General features: G+C 40.6%; 1 protein-coding gene across 5 annotated transcripts in view; it reads left to right on the top strand.

Annotated features, from left to right (window-relative positions):
- Window positions 1–16243, top strand: part of CRLF3 (cytokine receptor like factor 3) — an 81265-nt gene that overhangs the window by 457 nt on the left and 64565 nt on the right. For 3 of the 5 annotated variants that reach the window (XR_016388905.1, XM_089900784.1, XM_022595898.2), the window contains exons 2-3: window positions 12097–12304; window positions 15696–15783. Coding sequence is in view for 4 of the 5 variants with exons in the window: in XM_089900784.1 (XP_089756910.1) it covers window positions 12097–12304; window positions 15696–15783 (296 nt within the window). In the remaining variant the exon portion in view is untranslated. Of the gene's footprint in view, window positions 1–36; window positions 9739–12096; window positions 12305–15695; window positions 15784–16243 lie in introns of those variants that run through there. The other 2 variants (XM_022595900.3, XM_022595899.3) reach the window with 2 other exon arrangements.

Below are 16243 nucleotides of genomic sequence, written 5' to 3'. Positions count from 1 at the left end.
TCCGAGGTTGGGGGGAGTGAGGGACCAGAGCAAAAACCGAGGGCGTCACAGAGGGTAGTGAAGATTGAGAGAGTTGGGGGAGGTGGAGATTCTTTGGAAAGCCTACCTTGTGGATGGAGAGCGATTTTAGAGAGCGTGAGGAAAATGTGTGGCAGTGACTTGGGGAGAGCTCAAAGTGGAGGCGGAATGGACAGTGGAAGGGATGTACTAAGGAGAGACAGAGGAGTTGAGGAGTAGTAACGTTAACACTAAATGAATGGAAGTGATGTCAAAGTAGTACTTAGTATCTCATATGATCTTGAACGCATTAAAAAATCATGTAGCGGGATCCCATTCTAGAGAGTTTGGATTTTAAGGTGAAGCTATGTTGGAAGGGCAAAAGAAGGAAAATGAAGCCTCTGGGGGATGGGATACAAAAGTGTAGGGAAATGGAAAAACAGATTTAAAGAGAGAAGTGTTGAAAGGAGAAGCTAAATATACTTTTAAGTGACGGCAGTTATCTGCTCCATGGGGACCTGGTTATCAAAGGTAAAGGAACGCCACATGGTTTCTCTACACCCTGGAACATATACAGAAAAAGATATAACCCACTGCCAATGTGCAGGAGGACAGATAATCCTCAAGCTACTATTAATTCAGGTGCTTAATAAGTGCTTTTTGAGTCAGTGGGATTCCGTTTGAGTGGAATCATTTGAGTGAGTGGGATTTTTCAACATCACTTTTGTTATTAATATATATTGTCATCCTAGTAACTCCCATGATGCACAGAATCTGAAAATTACAACTGGTAGAATAGTGCCCTTGGATATTCTCATCATTAAGGATACTCAACATGCTTTAGGTTTTATACATTTAAAAATCCTTGTAGATTTTAAATGTAGGCCAGGCATCTTTTGTAGTTTAGTAGCAAATCTGGGAGCAAGATCTAGATAATGGTGATCCTGATTTGACGAATGCTTTTTAAGGCCTTCCAATATATTCATTTTGATTTCCACTTGAAAATACCTGCATTATTCCTTCTGCTGTTTTGACATAGAGGTTCTAAATCTAGGGCATATTTAAAAAGAGATTAAAGTATCTCTTATTATATGATTAATGTTGCAGCCAATTAAGATGTCATATATGAATGAGACTATTGTTTAACTGCATCAAGGATTAAGAAACAGAGGTGATACTAAATGAATGAGCTTAGCACCTGGGAGAAGTGCTTATTACTTTCTCGTGTGATATTGAACACATTAAAACAATTTAGTATGATCTCATCCTGAATGGTTTAGTATTGTTTCCAAACCTACATTCTTTTAAATTCTATGTCCAAAAATTTAAAGACAGAACATACTTTCCTATAACTTAGTGGAGTTTGGTATGGGGTTTTGTTTTGTTTTTGAGGACCATTGTCTTGTGCTTGAAACAGAAGACACTAAGAGAACATCCATTAGCTTAGGTTCTTAATGACATTGCCTTCGGACTAGACTGAGTAATGTCATACTGTTGTGAACTGAAATGTGTTTTGTGCCGGTGCCAGTTACAACAGCTTCTAGTTCTAAAAGCTTTAATTCTTCCTCAAAGCTAATTCTAGTGGGTTGTACACGTTTGGGTTTGTAGAATCAGTCCTCTGTCAACTTGCATTTTAAGGAAGGTCAGTGTTACAAAAATGTTATCAAAATAAGCAGCTCCTTTTGTTTAGTGGTTAGGATATTTTTAGGGTTCCAGTCATTTTCAGAATAACTGCATAAAATATATGGCTTTTCAGTCAAAGATTTTGTATCAGGGAAGGATGAGAGAGCAGAGAGGAAAGATGCTCCCTTTGTGTATATTTTTTACTTGCCGATTTTGTTTCCTTTTGGCATAGGATTTTTTTAAAAATTGATATGTAATTTACATACCATAAAATTCTTACCTTAAAATGTACAATTCAGCAGTTTTAGTGTATTTGCAAAGTTGTGCAGCCGTCACCACTAATTCCAGAACATTTTCATCACCCCCAAAAGAAATCCCATACCTGTTAGCTGTCACTCTTCCAGCCCCTGATAACCACTAAACTACTTTCTGTCTCTATTTGGATTTGCCAATTTTGGACATGTCATATAAATGGAACCATACTGTCTGTGGCCCCTTGTGGCTCGCTTCTTTGACTTAGGCATAATGTTTTCAAGGTTCATCCATGAAGTAGCATGTAGCTGTACTTTAGTCCTTTCTGTGGCTGCATAATATTTGTTGTGTGGATATGCCACATTTTATTTGTCCATTCATCAACTGATAGGTATTTGGGTTATTTTCACTTTTTGGCTCTTATGAATAATCTTGGTGTGAACATTCATGTACAAGTTTTCGTGTAGACATGTTTTCAGTTCTTTTAGTACTTAGGAATTGCTGGGTCATGTGGTAACTCTTTGTTTAACCTTTTCAAGAACTCTTGGCATACTTTTTATCTTTGCTTTTGTTTCTTACCCTTTAAACATCTCTCATGAAATTTGCCTCCCATTAGGAAATCATGGCTACGAAAATTTAGAAGGAACAAGAGTTTTTTAGTGTGAAAATCTTTTAGTGTGAAAAACAACTGGCAGCGTGTAGCAGTTTCTCTTCTTGTGGTTAAGTTTAAGCCCTACCCTCTGTCTTCAGAGAAAAGGAAGTTCTGTGTAGGAATGAAGGGTAGTCTGTAACTCTTACTGTTTGAATACGTTAAAGACTAGAGAGATGTTCGTTGTCTTCAGGAAATCAGATAGTCTTTACAGTCAGCCTGGAGTAACTGATGTTGAAATCATTAAGAATAGTTCTGTATAGCTCCCTGGAATCCTTGGTATTAAGATGTAAATACCAAAGAAATTAACTTCAACCCTCCTTAAATACTCATTTGTTCATTTACTCAATAAATATGCACTGGGTGCGTTCTGTGGGTCAGAGATACTTCTAGGTCCTAGAAATACTGTGGGTAGGGAAACAGAGCATTGCTCTCACAGATTTACTCTTTCCTTTGGTGGCTAGTCATTAGACTCTTCCACCTAAAAACAAAACGAATAGGAAAAATCTAAATTCTTGTGTATTCATTTTTAGATTTCAGTTCCATTGTGTTGTTCATCCCTTGTTGACTTCTACAGGTTGACTTTCCTGCTTGTTGTAAGTAGAGATAGCTGATCAGGATGTCACGTAGTGTGTCAGCTGGCCAGTCAGATATGCCTCAAAGAGTGACACTAGTTTGATGACATTGCCACTGTCCAGGACCTAGTCTTTAAGCCTTGCAGGTCCAGAAACTCCACGTTTGTACATTATCAAAGGGGGATTAGTTTGAGGTACTGGAGGTGCCAACAGTGAGAAATACCAATATTCTAGTCTGTGTACAGTTATAATTTACTCTAAAATGAACTGTTGGCCTTCATGTGCCTTTAATTAGTGTGATTCAGTGTCTGTAGGGGCGTTGACAAGAGCAAGTCTCTGCTCTTTCAGAGTAAAGGGCCAGATCCTGGTGCCTAATTAAGACACTGGTGAGGACCCTGCCCAGCTCTGGGCAGTGGTGTCCCTTTGATCGTTGCTACTACAAGTGTGGTCCACGGCTGCAGCAGGGTCATCCTGACCTGAGAGCTTGTGAAGAATGCAGGAATCAGGCCCCCCCTAGACCTGGTGAATCATCATCAAGTGTGATGTGTATGCACATTAAAAATAGAGGCACAGTGCCTTAGAGGATACCATTAACTCTTCATCAGCTCTCTACCGACTTCTGTAGTTTATCCTGAACCGTAGGTGTGTTGTTGTAAACTGCTGTGGTTTATCCTCAAGATTAAAACGCTGTTTGAAATAGCATGGGTTTAGATAATTATGCAGTGACAGACAAGTGAATAATTGACAATCTCAAGCCAGCACTTGTCCTAGCGTGTCTTAACATCTGTATTGTGACAATTTGTCTCTCATAGTATTTTTTTTTAATTTATTTATTTTATTTATTTTTATTTTTGGCTGTGTTGAGTCTTCGTTGCTGCACCTGGGCTTTTTCTAGTTGGAGCGAGCGGGGGCTACCCTTCATTGCGGTGCCCGGGTTTCTCATTGCAGTGGTTCTCTTATTGCGGAGCACGGGCTCTAGGCACGCAGGCCTCAGTAGTTGTGGCTCACAGGCTCTAGAGCGCAGGCTCGGTAGTTGTGGAGCATGGGCTTAGTTGCTCCGCAGCATGTGGGATCTTCTCAGACCAGGGCTCGACCCTGTGTCCCCTGCCTTGGCAGGTGGACTCTCAACCACTGCGTCACCAGGGAAGCCCTCTCATAGTATTTTGTTTTCAATTTTTTAATAGCTGATTTCAGATAATTTTTTGAAGATCTTATTAGGAACTTTGATATTCCTAATGTGCAATACCAGGTTCTCCATAGATCATTATTCTCACAGGATTTGAAAACACGTAGCATACTAGTTAAAGACTGGAACAGGTAGAGAACTCAGTGGGGGGAAAAAAGTTATTTCAGAAAACCAGGGCAGGAAGTCTTAGTAGCTCAGCAAAGAAAAGAAAGCTGTTATTGCTTCTTTTATCTCCCACTTCCCCTTCTGTTACCCGTTTTCAAAACAGTCCAAAAAATCTGTTTGAAAATAATCTGTTACTGCAGTAGTACTTAAAATGCCCCTATTATAGTGTCCTAAGAAAAGGTTAAATCTGGAGCTGGGGAAAACCAAGAACAGATGAAATAATCTGAAAATCACCCATAATTCTACTCCTTACAGACAACCACTGTTAACATTTTGGTGTATCCTTCTAGACATATTATTTTGCCAAATTGAAAGACTATTGTATATGCAACTTTATATTTGTTGTTTTCTTTTGGTTAGCATTATATCATAAGCATTATGAAAAATTCCCCACGTACAGTCTAATTTTTTTTTTTTTTTTTTTTTTTACAGTCTAATTTTTAATGCGGAGGTGAATAGTCTACATAGGTACTTACAGAGCATTTGCTGGTGGTAGGCTGAAAATGTATTGACTCAAATATGCCAAAATACTGGAAGCAGAGCTCTAGAAGCAACACTAAATAATCAACTACCAAGGGAAAAAAAAAAGCTGCACATATATTTGTGTGCAAAAGCCACATATTTACATTGGCTTTTCAGTCATCCTTTTTTAAGTCTTTTCACAAATTGTCTTTAAACACGACACTCTGAAAGCTGCTTGTTGAGTCCAAACCTCACTTGAAATGTAGGATATAAATGAGGATTTAAACAAGCACTCAGAATCTATAACGTTAACCTCAAAAAGTGTGTGAGTGTCACAGAGGAACCCAGTTTCTCTCTGTGTAGAATTGTGTTTTTCAATATAGAGTGTAATGTAAATTTAAATTTGATAGAGAAGAACTGTTCTTATTATTTACCAGAAGAACTGGTAAATAATATGGCTAATTTGTGATCTAAAGCCAAACAAATGTAGAACAGACTTTTTTTAATTTTAATTTTTTAATTTTTTGGGCCGCACTGCGTGACTTGTGGGATCTTAGTTCCCCAGCCAGGGATCGAACCCGGGCTCCTGGGCCCTGGCAGTGAAAGCGCCGAGTCCTAACCACTGGACCACCAGGGAATTCCTGGGACAGGCTTTTATTTTTGAGGGGTATCCATGAATCATTTATATTTGCAGTTATTTTACCTTTTTTGCATTTGCCCCTATTAGGTGTGAGACCTTGAGAAACTTAACTTTCCTGATGCCTCACTTCCCTATCTGTACAATGTAGATAAGGATAGTACCTACTTTACTTGGCCAGTGTGGGAATTAAAATGAGAAATGTATGTAAAACGTTTAGCACGATGCCTGGGACATATGAACTGCTTAATAAATATTAGCCATAGAAATAATGCCACCAAATATTATTATTATTCAAGGTGACCTCCCCTACTTCTCCAACTGGTAACTTATTCTTTAAATGTCTCCTACTCTCTTTCCCAGCAGAATGACCTTTTTGAGCTCTGATGGCCGTTTGTGGCTGTCTCACTTACATAAGGACTTAATACTTTTTACTATAGTTACATGTGCATGCAACTGTCTCCTTTACTAGAATGATGGTTTTTTGAGGTCAGGATCATGCCTTATTCATCTTTATAACCCCAGTTCCTGGCACTAGACCTCAATAAATATAGAATGAATGCCTTTATGAATGTTGCGGGTGTGATTTTGCAGACATTCTTTTTAGATTGTTCGTAGTCTTGATTATAGGCACCCTATTCACTAATACAGATAAGCAAGAATTAAACATTTGTTTTATCATGATTTGGTTATTTGTCACTACATAATAAACTATGCCAAAGCATAATGGCTTAAAAGGCAACCATTTGCTTAGTGTTCGGGGGATTAACCAGGGCTCAGTTGGGCAGTTCTGAGTTTGCTGGCAGCTCTCATGTAATTGCAGTCAGATGGCAGCTGAGGCTGGAATGTTCAAGATAGAACATTTACTTACCTGTGTGGAGCCTTAAGTAGTAGCAGGACTTAGTTGGAATGCTGGCATGGCTGAGCCTGGATGCCAAGCTCTCTCCCTCCCACACTCTTCCTCCCACCCCTCTCACTCTCCTCCCCCTTCCACTTGTTCTCTCAAGAAAGATAGCCATGCTTCTTCTTCTTTTTTTTTTTTTTTAGATTAATTAATTTATTTTTGGCTGCGTTGGGTCTTTGTTGCTGCGCGCGGGCTTTCTCTAGTTGTGTTGAGTGGGAGCTACTCTTCATTGCGGTGCGCGGGCTTCTCGTTGCGGTGGCTTCTCTCATTGCGGAGCATGGGCTCTAGGCACACGGGCTTCAGGAGTTGTGGCTCGCGGGCTCTAGAGCACAGGCTCAGTACTTGTGGTGCATGGGCTTTGTTGCTCCACGGCATGTGGGATCTTCCTGGACCAGGGCTTGAACCCATGTCCCCTGCATTGGCAGGCAGATTCTTAACCACTGCGCCACCAGGGAAGCCCCGATAGCCGTGCTTCTTACACAGTGGCTCAGGAATCCTTGCAGTGCAGAAGCAGAAGTTGCCAGGTAGTCTTAAGGCTGAGGCCTGGAGCTGGCACAGCTCAGTTCCACTCTATAACGATGCACATGTGACTGCATTGCTAGTCACCAGCCCAGCCTCCTGTCCAGGGGAGAGGTCTGCATGAGGATATGAGTACCACAAGGCATGGTTCCTGGTTCATTGGGGCCATTAATGTAACAGACTACCAAGTAATATAATCAAGATTTTCTTTTTGAAAGTTTTAATAAGCATGTTTTAAAAAAACATAACTGTAGGGACTTCCTTGGTAGTGCAGTGGTTAAGACTCCACGCTGCCAGTGCAGGGGCCCGGGTTTGATCCCTGGTCAGGGAACTAGATCCTGCATACCGCAACTAAGACCTAGTGCAGCCAAATAAATAAATGAATATTTTTTAAAAAAACAGAAAGCCTAACTGTAAGAGACAAGAAGGAAATGTAGCAGCACATATGAGTCCATACACGAAGCAGACAGTTCAGATTTCCTGCCACTTGACTAGCTTTTCATCGGGTTGTGGTAGAATTTAAATGAGACCATGGGTATAAATTCCTGGTACACAGTAGGTGTTCAGTAGGTGGGAGCTGCTGTTGTATTGTTATTATTGCTATTTTATTTTTAATGACTAATATCTTGGTGTCAATGTGAAGACACATAGCTAATGCAGTACATTTCATATGAACTGAGAAGAAACATTTTGGTTAGCTTCTTCAATTTCAGTTGACTATTTTTTATCTTTGTCTTTTATTTTTGATCCCTATGTTCTTGTTAGCTAATAGTGTGTAAAGACAGTCTCTAATTTTAAAATAGTTTTAGTTAGTTTCCTGTAAGCAAAACAAATGGGAAAATAAATTCTTAGATTACCCTTGGAGGATAAAAATTCTTTTCTTCTATAAAGTCATGAAAATGCATGTTTCAGAGGAGGTAGAGGAGATTCCAGTTACTTAACTTCCTGAAACACACACATGTTGTGTTGTGTTATAGGTAGAGCAACTGTATATTGCCACTTAAGACCAGAGGTGTCTTAAATCAGATTCTAGGTAGGTTTTATGACATTTTAGTAGCTAAACTCTAGAAAATATCAGTCACTGTTGTCTTGGAGGGCTGTGAAGTATATATTTTCTAGGCTTTTGCATGGCTTAGTATTGATGTATAATCTTGATGACTTTTTGGCATTTTGAGAACTTATCCTCATGTTAAAACTTTAAAAATACAGTTGCTTTGGAATTAGAGTCACCTGCAGTGGAAACTTTGTAAATAAGATTTAATGGTCTGTTACAGGAGAGGTTTTAGTAGAAAATTCGTTCTGAATATTGTTAATCAACATAAACAATGTATATTACAGTTTCCCTTCTGAGACCTTGAGTTGTGTATCATTTGTATTTTTCTTAAATTTACTTTGTTACAAACCATCACAGTTGTTTTGCCCTGAGTGGTTGTCTACCACATTTTTTTTTTAACATCTTTATTGGAGTATAATTGCTTTACAATGGTGTGTTAGTTTCTGCTGTATAACAAAGTGTATCAGCTATATGTATACATATATCCCCATATTCCCTCCCTCTTGCGTCTCCCTCCCTTGTACTGTTGGTGAGAATGTAAACTGATACAGCCACTATGGAGAACAGTATGGAGGTTCCTTAAAAAAATAAAAATAGAACTACCATATGACCCAGCAGTCCCACTACTGGGCATATACCCTGAGAAAATTTGTAATTCAGAAAGACATGCACCCCAGTGTTCATTGCAGCTCTATTTACAATAGCCAGGACACGGAAGCAACCTAAGTGTCCATCGACAGATGAATGGATAAAGAAGATGTGGCACATATATACAATGGAATATTACTCAGCCATGAAAAGAAATGAAATTGAGTTATTTGTAGTGAGGTGGATGGTCCTAGAATCTGTCATACAGAGTGAAGTAAGTCAGAAAGAGAAAGATACCATTTGCTGACACATATGTGGAATCTACCACATGATTCTTTATGCAAGGACAAGAAATACACATTGCAGCAGGAAATGTCTTCATCCAATACATAATTTACCGGTTTATGGGAATGCTTTAAAATGGGGTCTGTAAGCACTAACCAGCTTGGTGTAGTGGACAGACCATGGTCCTTGGAGTCACACTGTTTCTGGCACTGGGAAGCCGTGGGGAAGTTATTTGACTTCCTTGAGCTTTACTTTCTTCAACATAGACAATACAGACCTACCTCTCAGTGTTCTTGGGAAGATTGAGTGAGCTATAACAGTGAGCACACTGGACCATGGTACCGCCTCAAATATGAAGAAATTCACTCAGCAGCAAAGTTTGCATTTTAAAATTAGTTTTATTAAAAGCCAAGCGAATGAACTTGATTAGTTACATGATTCAATTAAAGGTGGCTGTGGCTTTGAATTATGAACTGTTTCAGGGAGAAGAAAATGATGCCAAGGTAGTGTCAAGTTTGGAACAGCAGTGGTCGGGAATCTATGAACAAAAAGGAGTCAAATTTATAATGAAATTGCGGGAGGTGGATTTGGAAATGGATTCTCCCTTTGCTGGCCCTCTCACTGCTTTGTGCTCACACACTTCCTTTTTTTCTGAGGTTCTGAAACAAAAACAAAACGTAGTGGAGCTCTGCAGCAGTTGAAGGAGCTTTTGAATTCTTCCTAAAGAGGAAATTGACTTTACCTAACTAATGCACTTCCTGTGTGTGCGGTGTCGGCTGAAGAGGGAGATAGGACCTCACTGGTACAGCGCTCGACTGCAGAATTTCCTCCCGGTGGTGAGGGTGCGCCAACACATTGTCTTCATTTACTCTGGTATCTGTAAGGCCGGTATGAATCACCTGGGGATCTTGTTACCAATGCAGCTTGTGATCTGGGTGGGGCCTGAGATTTTGCATTTCTAACAATATTCCAGGTGAGATATATCAAAATCACAAGGCATTCTTTTCCTGGTTCTTTTTAAAAGGTCTTAAAAACATACACGATTAACTTAATTTCATTGAACATTTATTTGCTAGGTGCTATGTATGTTAGGGCCTGATTCTCAAGGATCCCACAGTTGGTGATGCACCAAATCAAGGAGATTTTGAATATACCCGCCCCCTGATTTTTTTTAAACTTCGTCTTGGGTTTAGAAGTTCTCTAGTAACTTTACAGAGATTAGTTAACAATTAAACTTAAATTAGGATTTCTCTTTTTCTTTATGATTTAAGAAATTCTTTCACTTACCGCACATATACCATCATAACTTACATTAATGTCAAAAGGGGAAAAAAATTGTTTCTGTGATCTCCTCACCCCAGCCAATCAAACTATTTTTTTTTCCCTGTGTTTCTTTGTAGTCCTTAGACGTGGGCATCTTTTGTTTTTACATGGTTGTGAACATTTCTGGACAACAGTTTTGTATTGTTTTTAATTTTAGTGTTAGAGAATAGAAAGTTTTCTAAATTTCTCTATTAACTGTTGAAATATTGTACTTTATCCATATTTTGATATGTTCTTTTCTTGGTGTATTTTTCTTGGATGTCAAATGCTCTTGCTAAGATCAAGTTAGCAAAGGGTTAGGGTAGTAAACATAACATGTCTTAGGAAGCTAATATAATATCTGCAAAGTAAAGTATGAGTTTGCTTTAATGCAACTGAATGTTTGGCTTATAGTTAGAATTTTCCTGTTAAGTGAGAAAAAGTGAATTGTGTCTTACCTGTATTCTTAAAAAAAAAATCCGGTGTCTATATAGACAACTGACCTGTTTTCAGAATATCTGTGAGATGTGAGGATTTTCCTGTTATATCTTCTAGAACAGCAGTTCTTAATATGGGCTCTGTGAACCTAGGGTACTGTCTCTCAGAGTGTGGGCTGCAGAGTCACAGGTGTGCTTGTGAAAAAGAACTCTGCCCATACGCTCCCCCAGCCCCTTCTCCAAGCTGGTTCTGGGATGGAGCCCTGCCATCTAAACTATAACAGGATGCAATTGTATGATACATGATTCTTCTGCAAAGCAAGTTTCAGAATTACTGCTCTGAGCGAGCCATGGTTGGGATCTGAGGGAATTTGCAATCTCTGAAATTCAATAAATGTCTTTTGGGTAGGGTTTATTCATTTTTCTGGGAAGAAGGTTCATAAACCTCTCATTGAGATTTGCAAAGAGGACCATGACTGAAAAAGGATGAAGCCATTGTCCCAGAAGGTGTGTTTTTCCTGAACATCTGTCTTCTGCCTCCTCTGAACCTTTTGGATTGTGAATAAATTCTTAGTTTTCTTTTACCATAATGAGGGCATGTTGTCCATGAAGTGATTTTTTTTGTATTGTGTTTTTTAAATAGCTATTCTTCCTTTTTTTAATATAAATTTATTTATTTATTTGGCTGTGTTCTGTCTTCGTTGCGGTGCGCAGGCTTCTTATCGCAGTGGCTTCTCTAGTTGCAGAGCATGGGCTCTAGGCACGTGGGCTTAAGTAGCTGTGGTATGTGGGCTCAGAAGTTGTGGCTCGTGGGCTCTAGGGTGCAGGCTCACTAGTTGTGGTGCACGGGCTTAGTTGCTCTGGAGCATGTGGGATCTTCCCGGACCAGGGCTCAAACCTGTATCCCCTGCTTTGGCAGGCAGATTCCTAACCCCTGCGCCACCAGGGAAGTTCCTGTATTGTGGTTTTTTAATCTACCGTTTCTTTATATTGCTTTTCAGTAAAATGAATTTTAATCTCTTAATTTAATTTTTTTTTGGTACTGAAACGTATTATTTCTAAGAACTACTTTGTGCAGATAATATTTATTTCTAACATTTACTTATTGAGAACAAGTGTGCCCGTTATTTTACCAAGTGCAGTACACAGACTATTTTTATTTAATCCTTGCAGCAACTCCATGAAGCGAGCATTGTTATACTCATTTGACAAATAAGGGAATTGAGGCATGATGTGTTTAACTTAGCCAGATTGACATAGTTGTGAATGATGGGACCATTCTGTCTCACCTGAAGGCCAGCTCTATGGAATTCTGCAAGTTTGCACAAATGAATCACATTTGGTTTATCATTGAATGGAAGGTGATGGTTGCGTAGTGCCTTGAGATTATTAGGGGTGATGCCTGTGGATTAGCCTCTTCTAGAGATTCTGATTCTGAGTTTTTATGTCATTTCTTTTCAGATCAAAGAGAGTGCATCCCAGACGAGAGATGTCCTCAAACAGCATTTTAACGATTTGAAAGGAACCCTTGGGAAGCTCCTGGATGAGCGATTGGTGACCCTTTTGCAAGAGGTGGACACCATTGAACAGGAGACCATTAAACCACTAGATGACTGCCAGAAGCTGATAGAGCACGGAGTTAACACTGCAGCGGACTTAGTCCAAGAAGGTGGGGAGGGCTTCCCTGGTGGCGCAGTGGTTGGGAGTCCGCCTGCCGATGCAAGGGACACGGGTTCGTGCCCCGGTCCGGGAGGATCCCACATGCCACGGAGCGGCTGGGCCCGTGAGCCGTGGCCGCTGAGCCTGCGTGTCCGGAGCCTGTGCTCCGCAGCGGGAGAGGCCGCGTCAGTGAGAGGCCCTCGTACCGCAACAAAACAAAAAAAAAAAAAGAAAAAAGAAAAAAAAGAAGGTGGGGAGTCCAGGGAGCCCGTTAAATGCAGCACATTCAGATTGACACTGCTGGTATCTCAGGGTTCCAACAGGCTTCCTGCCATCTGTGGGGTGCTTAGGCTGTTCGTACCTTGGGACAGTTTGTGATATAGGATGACAGGTGTACAGTGAGGTATCCTAGGATAAATGCAATTAATGTACTAATTATAATCATTTACAAAATAAGGAGTAAATTATAATCATTTACAAAATAAGGATTTTTCTCATGGTTCTGTTAACACAGTGATTTTACGGTCATTTTGAGTCTGTTCATATATTTTTCGGAGTGTCAATGGTCTGTAGGATTTAATGCCATCATTCTTTTTAGAGATTAACAAGTAGGATTCGTGTTTACTCCTGAAATTACACTGGTTATATCCCTAACTTTAGTCAGTTATTTTGGTTAAAGCATTCTCGGTTCTTGCCTTGCTGCCTTCCTGTCTCCACATCTACCTACCTCCCCTCCTTCCCTCCTGTAGGTCTTTGTCAGGTACATTAAATAAAAAGGTAATAAGTTCTGCCCTTTGGGGTTCACAGCCCAGTGAGAGAAGCACACACGATGAGAGAGATCTAAGACCTCACGGGAGCACAGAAGGGGAAACGCTTGCCTCTGGAAGAGTGTAGGATGGCTTTCTACAGGAGGAGTTCCACTGAGGCTTGAAGAAATTCATCACGCAGACAAAGGAAGAAAAGGAGGTCACAGCACGATTGGAAGCAGAAGTAACGTCAAGAGTGAAGTGAATGGCATGTCTGGGAGATATTGAATGCAATAGTTTAGGCAGCAGAGTTACACAGTCAGATTTGCATTTTTTAAAAACGACACTGCCCACAGTTTGGAGACTGTGTTAGAGGTTGTAAGGAAGTAAAAGTGACCGATGAGGAAGTTGTGGCAGCAGTCAGATAGGCAGCGATGGAGATGGTGACAGGTGAAGATGAAGCAGAGCTGGTTTTAAGATTTTTCGGAGGGACTTCCCTGGTGGCGCAGTGGTTAAGAATCTGCCTGCCACCGCAGGGGACATGGGTTCCATCCCTGGTCCGGGAAGATCCCACATGCCGCAGAGCAATGAAGCCTGTGCGCCACAACTACTGAGCCTGCGCTCTAGAGCCCATGAGCCACAACTACAGAGCCCACGCACCACAGCTTCTAAAGCCCATGCACCTAGAACCCATGCTCTGCAACAAGAGAAGCCACCGCAGTGAGAAGCCTGTGCACTGCAATGAAGAGTAGCCCCTCACTCACCTCAGCTAGAGAAAGCCCACGTGCAGCAACAAAGCCAAAAATGAATGAATGAATATTTTGGAGATAGAATTAATGGTGATCTTACTGAGCCATAAGTGTTGATTATTGGTGATTGCCTGGTTATAGGATGGAGGAGAAAGAGAAGAATTTAGGATGACCCAACCCAGCGTGATTTTAGACGACCGGTGAATTGTGCCGTTGACTGACACAGAACATGAAGGGGGAGGGTGGGTAGTTAGACAGTTGGTTTGGGGTATGTTAGTTCAAGGTGCCGGAGATGCCAGGAGTTGGGAATGTGGGTGTGATGCTTAGGAGAGAGATCATACCTTGAGATGTCAATGTGGCAGTGAATGGTGTGTATGTCACCTCTGAATCCATGGGAATAAGTAAAATCATCAGGAGATAGTGTACAATATGAGAAGAGGAGGCTACAGAAGGTGGGACTCTGAGGGACGTCAGTATTTAAAGGGGCGTTGAGGAAAAAGGATCCAGGGAAGGAGACTGAATACCATTGGTTCTTTGATGAGTGCTGTGCGTGGCATAGGATGAAAAGTGTGTGTGGCTGGCTCCCAGCTCTGTCACTCCAGCTGGAAGTTAGTCCCCATTTTGGTCCCACTTAGAATATAGTACTAATGTTATCTTTACACACTAATTACATTTTTGTCTTATCTTCAAGGAGAAGTGTTTATTTGCCACTGACAATAACAGTGCCTTTGAGAAAATTATTTTTAGCAGGACTTCAGAATGTGTTTCCCTGGGCGCTTAGCATTTGGAAACAAACTGAGCAGCAGTTCAGCACAGGTCCGGAGTGTATACCAATCACCACGGGGCTCGACCAATGTTTTTATTTTAGAAAATAAATCCTTTGAGGCACATACATGCTTGTTGCAGCATCTGATTTTCTTTTTAATACTTCAGAAATGTTTTACATTTCAAACTTTTTCCTCCCCTCCCTTTCCGAGGGATTAAAAACTTATTTATGAAATTTTTAGGATTTTGAGGCAGTGTTCAGTGTGTCTGTTTTCCTTTTGGTAAGGGGGGAAGGTCATGTCATATGGTCTCAAAACACTTGAGTAACTCCAGGGTATACTGAGATGGAAAACAGTTCTAGTAGTGTTCTTTAGGGCTGTGGAAGGACAGAGATGTTGATCATTTTCTGATGATTTTATATAATATTTCCTTTATATGACCCTTCACCCTATTGCTTGTGTCAGGATAATATTTGCACTGACTCCTATTGGAGTTGATAAAGATTCTGTAGGGGAGATGGGAAGAGGTCCCTGGGACTTATGCCTTGCATAAAATTGGTTGACAAACCAAGTTTCCATTTGTAGAGCAGAATCTTTCGTCTCTGGCAGAATGTTGTCATTGTGTACGCCCTTCCTCTTGCGTTTAACCTTAAAGTCGTTTCTAAAATAGTTTCTTATTTATTTATTTGTTTGTTTATTTTTGGCTGCATTGGGTCTTCATTGCTGCGCGTGGGCTTTCTCTAGTTGCGACAAGTGGGGGCTACTGTTCGTTGTGGTGCGCGGGCCTCACATTGCGGTGGCTTCTCTTCGTTGCGGAGCACGGGCTGTAGGCGTGCGGGCACAGTAGTTGTGGCATGCAGGCTCAGTAGTTGTGGCGCACAGGCTTAGTTGCTCCACGGCATGAGGGATCTTCCCGGGCAGGGGCTTGAACCCGTGTCCCCTGCATTGGCAGGCGGATTCTTAACCACTGCGCCACCAGGGAAGTCCCTAAAATAGTTTCTATGTTTACTTTTGGGGAATTTGTGACATCACTTAAGAATTGTTTTCAAGAGAACCAGAGACCCACTTAGACACGGGTTGTGTTGACTAGTTTATAATGTGACCATTTTTCCCTGTACTAGTTCTCTTATTCCTGATTGTAGGTGAGATCGCCATTCTGGGTGGTGTAGGAGAACAGAATGAAAAACTGTGGAGCTTTACCAAAAAGGCCTCACACATCCAGTTGGACAGGTAAAAGAGTTAGTGTCTCTTGGGCTTAAGCTGTCCGCTTTTCTTTTCGCCTGTTAAAAATTCGGATTCAGGGATATAGAAAATGTATTTCTCAAGTTTTCACTGCCCATTACCAGTATCACTAGTATGAAATAGTTGTGATTGTAATCTCTGGTATAGAATTACTACCGATTTTCTACAATCCTAATGTGTAAGAGAATTGTTAATTTAAAAAAATCTGAACAAAGTCATAGCTCAAACAACGAAGGCCTACTGTAGAGCACAGGGAACTATATTCAATATCCTGTGATAAGCCATAATGGAAAAGAATATGAAAAAGAATGTATATATATGTGTAACTGAATCACTTTGCTGTACAGCAGAAACTAACACAACGTTGTAAGTCAACTACACTTCCATTAAAACAAACAAACCTGCGTCCTAGCTCAGTAAACCAGATCTTTTGCTATAAACTTGACAG

The sequence above is a fragment of the Delphinapterus leucas genome, chromosome 19 (assembly GCF_059928025.1).
Source record: "Delphinapterus leucas isolate spDelLeu-1000000601 "Yukka" chromosome 19, BTC_Dleu_Yukka2, whole genome shotgun sequence".
NCBI classification, from domain to species: Eukaryota; Metazoa; Chordata; class Mammalia; order Artiodactyla; family Monodontidae; genus Delphinapterus; species Delphinapterus leucas.
This window is presented reverse-complemented; position numbering and strand designations above follow the sequence as displayed.